The following is a 10,000-nucleotide window of genomic DNA, read 5'->3' on the forward strand; positions in this document are numbered from 1 at the left end:
CGTCCTGGAGAGAGGGAAAGACAAGGAGAGAGAGATCATTATGTAAAAACTCTACTGTTCGTTGGAATAGATACACAATAGAAAATAAAGGTGGAGAGTGTAATATAATATTGTAGTATATGTGAGTTGTATTATAGTATTGTAGTATATGTGAGTTGTATTATAGTATTGTAGTATGTGTGAGTTGTATTATAGTATTGTAGTATGCGTGAGTTGTATTATAGTATTGTAGTATGTGTGAGTTGTATTATAGTATTGTAGTGCGTGTCAGTGTGTAATATAGTATTGTAGTATATGTGAGTTGTAATATAGTATTGTAGTATATGTGAGTTGTTATATAGTATTGTAGTATATGTGAGTTGTAATATAGTATTGTAGTATGTGTGAGTGTGTATTATAGTATTGTGGTATATGTGAGTTGTATTATAGTATTGTAGTGCGTGTCAGTGTGTAATATAGTATTGTAGTATATGTGAGTTGTATTATAGTATTGTAGTATATGTGAGTTGTATTATAGTATTGTAGTATATGTGAGTTGTATTATAGTATTGTAGTATGTGTGAGTTGTATTATAGTATTGGAGTATATGTGAGTTGTATTATAGTATTGTAGTATGTGTGAGTTGTATTATAGTATTGTAGTGCGTGTCAGTGTGTAATATAGTATTGTAGTATATGTGAGTTGTATTATAGTATTGTAGTATATGTGAGTTGTATTATAGTATTGTATTATATGTGAGTTGTATTATAGTATTGTAGTATGTGTGAGTTGTATTATAGTATTGGAGTATATGTGAGTTGTATTATAGTATTGGAGTATGTGTGAGTTGTATTATAGTATTGGAGTATGTGTGAGTTGTATTATAGTATTGGAGTATGTGTGAGTTGTATTATAGTATTGGAGTATGTGTGAGTTGTATTATAGTATTGGAGTATGTGTGAGTTGTATTATAGTATTGGAGTATGTGTGAGTTGTATTATAGTATTGGAGTATGTGTGAGTGTGTGTTATAGTATTGGAGTATGTGTGAGTTGTATTATAGTATTGGAGTATGTGTGAGTTGTATTATAGTATTGGAGTATGTGTGAGTTGTATTATAGTATTGGAGTATGTGTGAGTGTGTGTTATAGTATTGGAGTATGTGTGAGTTGTATTATAGTATTGGAGTATGTGTGAGTTGTATTATAGTATTGGAGTATGTGTGAGTTGTATTATAGTATTGGAGTATGTGTGAGTTGTATTATAGTATTGGAGTATGTGTGAGTTGTATTATAGTATTGGAGTATGTGTGAGTTGTATTATAGTATTGGAGTATGTGTGAGTGTGTGTTATAGTATTGGAGTATGTGTGAGTTGTATTATAGTATTGGAGTATGTGTGAGTGTGTGTTATAGTATTGGAGTATGTGTGAGTTGTATTATAGTATTGGAGTATGTGTGAGTTGTATTATAGTATTGGAGTATGTGTGAGTTGTATTATAGTATTGGAGTATATGTGAGTTGTATTATAGTATTGTAGTATATGTGAGTTGTTATATAGTATTGTAGTATATGTGAGTTGTATTATAGTATTGTGGTATATGTGAGTTGTATTATAGTATTGTAGTATGTGTGAGTTGTATTATAGTATTGTAGTATGTGTGAGTTGTATTATAGTATTGTAGTATGTGTGAGTTGTATTATAGTATTGGAGTATATGTGAGTTGTATTATAGTATTGGAGTATGTGTGAGTGTGTATTATAGTATTGTAGTATGTGTGAGTGTGTATTATAGTATTGTGGTATATGTGAGTTGTATTATAGTATTGTAGTATGTGTGAGTGTGTATTATAGTATTGTGGTATATGTGAGTTGTATTATAGTATTGTAGTATATGTGAGTTGTTATATAGTATTGTAGTATATGTGAGTTGTTATATAGTATTGTAGTATATGTGAGTTGTAATATAGTATTGTAGTATATGTGAGTTGTTATATAGTATTGTAGTATATGTGAGTTGTTATATAGTATTGTAGTATATGTGAGTTGTTATATAGTATTGTAGTATATGTGAGTTGTATTATAGTATTGGAGTATGTGTGAGTGTGTATTATAGTATTGTGGTATATGTGAGTTGTATTATAGTATTGTAGTATGTGTGAGTGTGTATTATAGTATTGTGGTATATGTGAGTTGTATTATAGTATTGTAGTATATGTGAGTTGTTATATAGTATTGTAGTATATGTGAGTTGTTATATAGTATTGTAGTATATGTGAGTTGTAATATAGTATTGTAGTATATGTGAGTTGTTATATAGTATTGTAGTATATGTGAGTTGTTATATAGTATTGTAGTATATGTGAGTTGTTATATAGTATTGTAGTATGTGTGAGTTGTATTATAGTATTGTAGTATATGTGAGTTGTATTATAGTATTGGAGTATGTGTGAGTGTGTATTATAGTATTGTAGTATGTGTGAGTTGTATTATAGTATTGGAGTATGTGTGAGTTGTATTATAGTATTGTAGTATGTGTGAGTTGTATTATAGTATTGGAGTATGTGTGAGTTGCTGCATAACAGGCTGACCACACCTCTCGTGTTGCAAAATACATTTAGAAATCTATGTTATTCAATTACTGCACCCACACTGCTCGCGCGCGTCAACGAGCGTCTGCGTTTCCAAGGGCTACAATAGAACTCCTTTCTATTTCTGACGCAAATCGCACTGCAAGTCCTGCCTCTCCCATCTCCTCGTTGGTTTATAGAAGCAGGTACCCACGGTGCCATCTTCTCATTGGTTTATAGAAGCAGGTACCCACGGTGCCATCTCCTCATTGGTTATACCCACGTGGGTGATTGAAAGACGAACTGTGTTGCCGGTCGGTATAGTAATACTATGAAAGTGTAGATGCCAATCACCATATAAGTTCAAAGATGAAAAAGCCTGGAAGGAGGAGAGATGACTAGAAACGATTCAGTTGACCGTTTTATGTGTAGATTAATTGTCGGAGTAGAGGACCTTGTGCATTTCAGTTAAAATAACAACTCAATGTTTATATCCCAGGACAAATTAGCTAGCATCAGCAAGCTAGCTAAATAGGACAAATTAGCTAGCATCAGCAAGCTAGATAAATAGGACAAATTAGCTAGCATCAGCAAGCTAGCTAAATAGGACAAATTAGCTAGCAAGTGCAAGCTAACTAGCTGAATTGCTGTACATGTTCAATGCTTTTCGACCTGTTCCCAAAGTAATGTAATTGGTTCGGAGTTTGTTTTGATATTTTGACCCGCGTGTCGTGATTGCGTTTGGTGAAAGGGGGACAAAATACACGTATGCACGAGGGCGCACGCGCGCAGCCCAGCCGGCGGAGTCAACTCCTTGCACATCTCGACAGCCAATACATCTCTGTTGCTAGGCAGAAATGTAGGTGGTACCTCTCATTGTGTGTATGTGTGTATTGTGTGTATGTCATAGGACTGTTTGTTCTTGACCTCATCTGACACATCTGGACAGCCAATCGATCTCTGTTGCCAGGCAGAACTTTAGCGATGCCTGTTCTTTCTCACTTCATCTGACTGTGACCTCGGTCCACATTCCTCTCTAATTCACTCGCTGTCCTAACTTATCCGTTGACTGAAAACAGACTGCGGCCCTTCTCCTCTCCACAGGATACCTGAGATGTAACAATATCCTGTTCTGACAGAATGTAAACATCCTGCCCTCAGTAGATCTCCATTACCCTCAGTCCTAGTTGGTGTCCAACGGTGTGTATAATGTGATGTTGGCGGACGTGTTGAGCGTGTGTTACCTGGCGTCCAGTGATCGTGACAGGATGTGCAGACAATTCACCACCGCGCCAGCATCCGTTCCTGACAACACACAGAGACTCTGTTATCAATCCGTCCATCCATCAAGCAACCAATCACTCAACCAACCAACCAATCACTCAGCCAACTAACCAATCACTCAACCAACCAACCACTCACTCAACCAACCAACCAATCACTCAACCAATCAACCAATCACTCAACCAACCAACCAATCACTCAACCAACAAACCTTTTCAACCAACCAATCACTAAACGAACCAACCAATCACTCAACGGACCAACCAATCACTCAACCAACCAATCAATCACTCAACGAACCAACCAACCAATCACTCAACCAACCAATCAATCAATCACTCAACGAACCAACCAACCAATCACTCAACGAACCAATCAATCAATCAATAATACCTGGCAAATGTAGATAGAAGATAAGTAAATAACAGCTAAACTCGTTATAAAAAGGGTCAGTAGAAATAATCACTTGTTATTCTCCGATAACAACTGGTTGGTATGTCCCACCTGTTTATCCAGATACTAATGAATGACATGTAACTGTGCTGTGACTAGAAGAGTTGAACAGGATGTGTGTCATCGTGTTTGGTGGATGAAGTGGACGCAGACAGAGAAGGCACTGCCTCAAGCCAAGCGCTCTAAACAAACCAACCGTACAGCACCTGAGTTAGCTAACGCCAACACCTGTGGAGGTTTGATCGTCACAACCAACACTTACTAACCACTGTGTGTATCCAGAGATGCTGCCGGTTACACAACAACAACAACAACAAGAGAGGAGATGCAGCTAGCTAAGGAGAAGAGCAAAGCAGAGCAGAAGCACAACTGTGGAGAGAGGTGGAAGTTTAGAGGGAGGCAGATAGAAGGGTTGGAGAGAGGTGGAAGTTTAGAGGGAGGCAGATAGAAAGACAGAAGGAGTGGAGAGAGGTGGAAGTTTAGAGGGAGGCTGATAGAAGGGTTGGAGAGAGGTGGAAGTTTAGAGGGATGCAGATAGAAGGGTTGGAGAGAGGTGGAAGTTTAGAGGGAGGCTGATAGAAAGACAGAAGGGGTGGAGAGAGGTGGAAGTTTAGAGGGAGGTAGATAGAAGGGTTGGAGAGAGGTGGAAGTTTAGAGGGATGCAGATAGAAGGGTTGGAGAGAGGTGGAAGTTTAGAGGGATGCAGATAGAAGGGTTGGAGAGAGGTGGAAGTTTAGAGGGAGGTAGATAGAAGGGTTGGAGAGAGGTGGAAGTTTAGAGGGATGCAGATAGAAGGGTTGGAGAGAGGTGGAAGTTTAGAGGGATGCAGATAGAAGGGTTGGAGAGAGGTGGAAGTTTAGAGGGATGCAGATAGAAGGGTTGGAGAGAGGTGGAAGTTTAGAGGGATGCAGATAGAAGGGTTGGAGAGAGGTGGAAGTTTAGAGGGATGCAGATAGAAGGGTTGGAGAGAGGTGGAAGTTTAGAGGGAGGTAGATAGAAAGATAGAAGTGGTGGTAACATAGAAAGGAGAGGGTGTTCTGTAATGATGATGAAACAGGAAGGGGTGAAAGACATTGATCGAGATATCAACGGATGGAAAGAGACAGAGATTGGGGTAGAGAGAGAGAGATTGAGAGACAGAGATTGGGGTAGAGAGAGAGAGAGATTGAGAGACAGAGATTGGGGTAGAGAGGGAGAGATTGAGATAGAGCTATTGATATAGAGAGATCGCGATAGAGGGATTGAGAGAGATAAATTGAGAGAGAGTGAGAAAGAAAGAGAGCGATAGAAACAGACAGACAGACAGAGACAATGAGAGAGACAGAGAGAGATGGATATTGATGTAGAGAGACAGAGAGAGATGAGATTGATGTAGAGAGATGAGATTGATGTAGAGAGATGGTAAGAGAGATGGATATTGATGTAGAGAGATGGTAAGAGAGATGAGATTGCGAGGTGACCAACAGGCATCAGTCCACCATGCAGGTTCAGGATCCTTACCAAAGAGAGATACTCTGTGTCTCACCAGAGCTGCCAACTTACAGAAGATACTGAGGGAGGAGGAGGAGTAAGAGGAGGAGTAAGAGGAGGAGGAGGAGAAAAGGAGGAGTGGAGAATGAAAGGAAAGGGAGGGTATGGGAGGATAGGAAGGGAGGACCGGAATGAAAAATAAGTTGGTTAATTAAGGTCAAACGGTCCAAGGAAATGAAGTAGATTCCATAAAAGAGGAGAGGAATGGAGTAACAAGGAGAGGAGGCGATATAAGGAGATAGGGAGTACAGCAGACAGAGTATAACAAGCAAGGTATTGTGCGAAAGGTTTTAGGCAGATCGTTTTTCTTTAAAAAAAAGATCAACGATTCTGAGTTTTTTTTAAAAGACGTACCATGTGATCTTGCACCTAGAGCCCTGGTACTACGGCATATCTTTGGTATTACTCTCAAAGCCTTTGGCGATCAACGTACCTGGCGATCATTTCCTTCTCCTTGTTGGAGGAGTGGCCTCCACTGCCCAGCAACTTGGCAGGCGTGGAGAGGAAGTAGAGGCAGTGGTTCTTAAAGTATTGGTTGACCAGCGGCAGGAGAATCTACCACACAGAGACGGAGAGGTGAGTATCAATCAGATCACAGTGTTAGAGCTCCCAAAGATGCTAACAGCTAGGCTAAGGGACTAACAGTTAGACTACTGGGCTAAAAGCTAGGCTACTAAGCTAACAGCTAGGCTAATAATCTAATGGTCTAACAACTAGGATAATAATAAGCTAACAGTTTCCAAAAGCCCCTGGTGCAAAATGAGTTTGACACCCTTGGGTCTAATGGGCTAACTGCTAGGCTAATGAGCTAAGCTAATGGGCTAACAATGAGGCTATTGGGCTAACAGCTAAGCTAATGGTCTAACAACTAGGTTACTGAGCTGACAGCTAGGGATAATGGGCTAACAGTTGGGCTAATGTGCTAACAGCTAGGCTAATAGGATAACAGCTTGGATAATTAATCCTCATCTCACTTTGGCAAAGAACTTGATCTCCTGTTCGTGTGGAGACTTCTCCACTCTGCCACTGCTAACCACAGCCTCTGTAGGGAGAGAGAGAGAGAGAGAGAGAGAGAGATCTACCTCACTTGCTTTGGCAATGTTAGCACATGTTTACCATGCCAATAAAGCCCTTGAATTGAATTGAATTGAGAGAGAGAGAGAGAGAGAGAGAGAGAGAGAGAGAGAGAGAGAGAGAGAGAGAGAGAGAGAGAGAGAGAGAGAGAGAGAGAGAGAGAGAGAGAGAGAGAGAGAGAGAGAGAGAGAGAGAGAGAGAGAGAGAGAGAGAGAGAGAGAGAGAGAGAGAGAGAGAGGGAGAGGGAGAGAGAAAGAAAGAGAGAAAGAGGGAGAGTGAGAGAGAGAGAGGGAGAGGGAGAGGGAGAGAGAAAGAAAGAGAGAAAGAGGGAGAGTGAGAGAGAGAGAGAGAGAGACAGAGAGAGAGAGAGAGAGCAGCCTCAGTCACACATCATGACCACATGATCTGACCAGGAATACCTCCTCTGGTTCCACTTACTGGTATGATGTACGATACAGTATTTATGACATGCGCCAGATGAAGAATCAGTAAACTCATTCTACCCTAACCCATCCCTCTGCCCTCCCTATCCCCCTTTACAGTACCCAGATGGGCGATGAACTCCTGGGCAATATCCATCCACTTCAGTAGCTTCTGGAGGAAACCATAGGCAAACCTCTTCTCTATGGAGGAGATGTCCTGTTCCATGTCCTTTGGGCCCCTGAGGTGATAAAGAGGGATGGAGAGAGGAGAGGAAGGAGGAGAGGAAGGAGGAACAGGAAGGAGGAGAGGAAGGAGAAGAGGAAGGAGGAGAGGAAGGAGAGGTAGGAGGAGAGGAAGGAGGAACAGGAAGGAGGAACAGGAAGGAGGAGATGAAGGAGGAACAGGAAGGAGAGGAAGGAGGAGATGAAGGAGGAACAGGAAGGAGGAGAGGAAGGAGGAACAGGAAGGAGGAGAGGAAGGAGGAACAGGAAGGAGAGGAAGGAGGAGATGAAGGAGGAACAGGAAGGAGGAGAGGAAGGAGGAACAGGAAGGAGGAGAGGAAGGAGAGGAAGGAGGAGAGGAAGGAGAGGACAGGAAGGAGAGGAAGGAGGAAAGGAAGGAGAGGAAGGAGGAGAGGAAGGAGAGGAAGGAGGAACAGGAAGGAGGAGATGAAGGAGGAACAGGAAGGAGGAACAGGAAGGAGGAGTGGAAGGAGGAACAGGAAGGAGGAGAGGAAGGAGGAGAGGAAGGAGGAGAGGAAGGAGGAACAGGAAGGAGGAGAGGAAGGAGGAGAGGAACAGGAAGGAGGAGAGGAAGGAGGAACAGGAAGGAGGAGAGGAAGGAGGAACAGGAAGAAGGAGAGGAAGGAGGAACAGGAAGAAGGAGAGGGAGGAGGAAAGGAAGAGGTAGTGAGTTATTTACATGGGATACAACTTGTTGATAGAATATGAACAGGGGACTATCTGAGCAGTGAGTGCTACAGTATTGTACCTAGTGACGGCATATCCGTTGAGCTGCAGGAACTTGAGAAGGTCCTGGGCTTTCTCTCTGTCTCTGGCCTTCTCCTTAGCCGTCAAGGTGTCATAGGGAACCAGCAGGGGATGGGAACCGCCACCTGGACAACACACTCATCATACGGTGTTTCTATTGCTGTGATGAACCTTTACGTATTTCAAAAGTGTCCTATGCAAGCAGACTGACATCACGAATATAATTATTACGGGTTAAAGATTCTAATTTCGATCAAAACAACCAGAGACGTTGACCGTTAAAAACCCTGACAGCTGTCCGTCCCTTTCCTCTCACCTTTTCCCATCAGCTCCATCTTCTTCTTCCTGCCCCAGGTGTTGTGGTAGTTTTCAGCCAGCTGCTCAGCCATGGACTAGAGAGAGAGAGAGAGAGAGAGAGAGAGAGAGAGAGAGAGAGAGAGAGAGACAGAGAGAGAGAGAGACAGAGAGACAGAGAGAGAGAGAGACAGAGAGACAGAGAGAGAGAGAGAGAGAGAGAGAGAGAGAGAGAGAGAGAGAGAGAGGGAGGGAGATGGAAAAAGAAAGAAAGAGAGAGAGCGAGAGAGAGAGAGAGAGAGGGGGGGGAGAGACAGAGAGAGAGAGAGAGAGAGAGAGAGAGAGAGAGAGAGAGAGAGACAGAGAGAGAGAGAGACAGAGAGACAGAGAGAGAGAGAGACAGAGAGACAGAGAGAGAGAGAGAGAGAGAGGGAGGAAGATGGAAAAAGAAAGAAAGAGAGAGAGAAAGAGGATCACAAGGTACATCAATCTATGTGTCACCGGTGACAGTGAACAATAGTAAACTACCTCCCATACCCTGTCCCCCACCAAACCAATACGACAGATTGCTGATCATAGTGTGTTGACCAAGCCACCATCGACTAGAGTTCCAGTTTCCAGTTTGTTCCTTACCTGCAGCTCTCTGGACAGCGCCATGGCAGTGATGTCCACAGGCGAAGGGCTGTAGCCATGGCTGGGGTCATAGGTCGCCTGAGCAGTCTGGGAGATCTTCCGTGTGCTGGTCTTCAGCTCCACCTTCTCTCCCTCCCCTGCTTGAGCCTTCTCCATCGTCCACTCCCAGGCCAGCATGGCCTTAACGGACTCCTTGATGGGCCAACGGTAGATCTCCTTGTCCTTCTCGGAGAAGGTCTTGTAGGGACGCAGCATGGGGTGTGTCTTGGCGTTTTCATCCAGCACCTCTCCGTACGACCAGTTGTTCTGGATCTGAGAGCAGATACATAAAAGCATCATTACACTCAACAAAAAACAACTCTTTTCTCCCTGAAGTCTCCAGATCGCCATCGGTAGATGGTGATGTAGATGTGTCGTAGACGCGGGATGAAAGAGAGGTGAGGAGTAAAACTGACCTTTTCGAAGGCCCACTTGTCGTGAGTGTGTTCTGCATACTTGTTGATGAAGGCATCCAGCTTCTCTGGGATAATGGTGCTGAGAAGGACAAAACAGGTGGAGAGTTATCGCTGCGTGAGACACACTGCTAAGACACTGCTAACACACTGCTAACCTGCTAACACACTGCTAACCTGCTAACACACTGCTAACACACTGCTAACCTGCTAACACACTGCTAACCTGCTAACACACTGCTAACCTGCTAACACACTGCTAACCTGCTAACACACTGCTAACCTGCTAACACACTGCTAACCTGCTAACACACTGCTAACC

General features: G+C 42.7%; 1 protein-coding gene across 6 annotated transcripts in view; it reads right to left on the minus strand.

Annotated features, from left to right (window-relative positions):
- Positions 1 to 10,000, minus strand: part of ryr1b (ryanodine receptor 1b (skeletal)) — a 233,601-nt gene that overhangs the window by 108,525 nt on the left and 115,076 nt on the right. For all 6 annotated transcript variants that reach the window (XM_036961172.1, XM_036961171.1, XM_036961170.1 and 3 more), the window contains exons 53-62: positions 9,682 to 9,760; positions 9,227 to 9,538; positions 8,616 to 8,691; positions 8,301 to 8,424; positions 7,433 to 7,548; positions 6,788 to 6,855; positions 6,247 to 6,368; positions 5,784 to 5,833; positions 3,791 to 3,851; positions 1 to 4 (exon numbers count right to left, since the gene is read on the minus strand). The exon at positions 1 to 4 is cut by the window's left edge and continues 123 nt beyond it. In XM_036961172.1, coding sequence (XP_036817067.1) covers positions 1 to 4; positions 3,791 to 3,851; positions 5,784 to 5,833; positions 6,247 to 6,368; positions 6,788 to 6,855; positions 7,433 to 7,548; positions 8,301 to 8,424; positions 8,616 to 8,691; positions 9,227 to 9,538; positions 9,682 to 9,760 — 1,012 coding nt within the window. The remainder of the gene's footprint in view (positions 5 to 3,790; positions 3,852 to 5,783; positions 5,834 to 6,246; positions 6,369 to 6,787; positions 6,856 to 7,432; positions 7,549 to 8,300; positions 8,425 to 8,615; positions 8,692 to 9,226; positions 9,539 to 9,681; positions 9,761 to 10,000) is intronic.

This window comes from Oncorhynchus mykiss, chromosome 24 (assembly GCF_013265735.2).
Source record: "Oncorhynchus mykiss isolate Arlee chromosome 24, USDA_OmykA_1.1, whole genome shotgun sequence".
In the NCBI taxonomy this organism is placed as follows: Eukaryota; Metazoa; Chordata; class Actinopteri; order Salmoniformes; family Salmonidae; genus Oncorhynchus; species Oncorhynchus mykiss.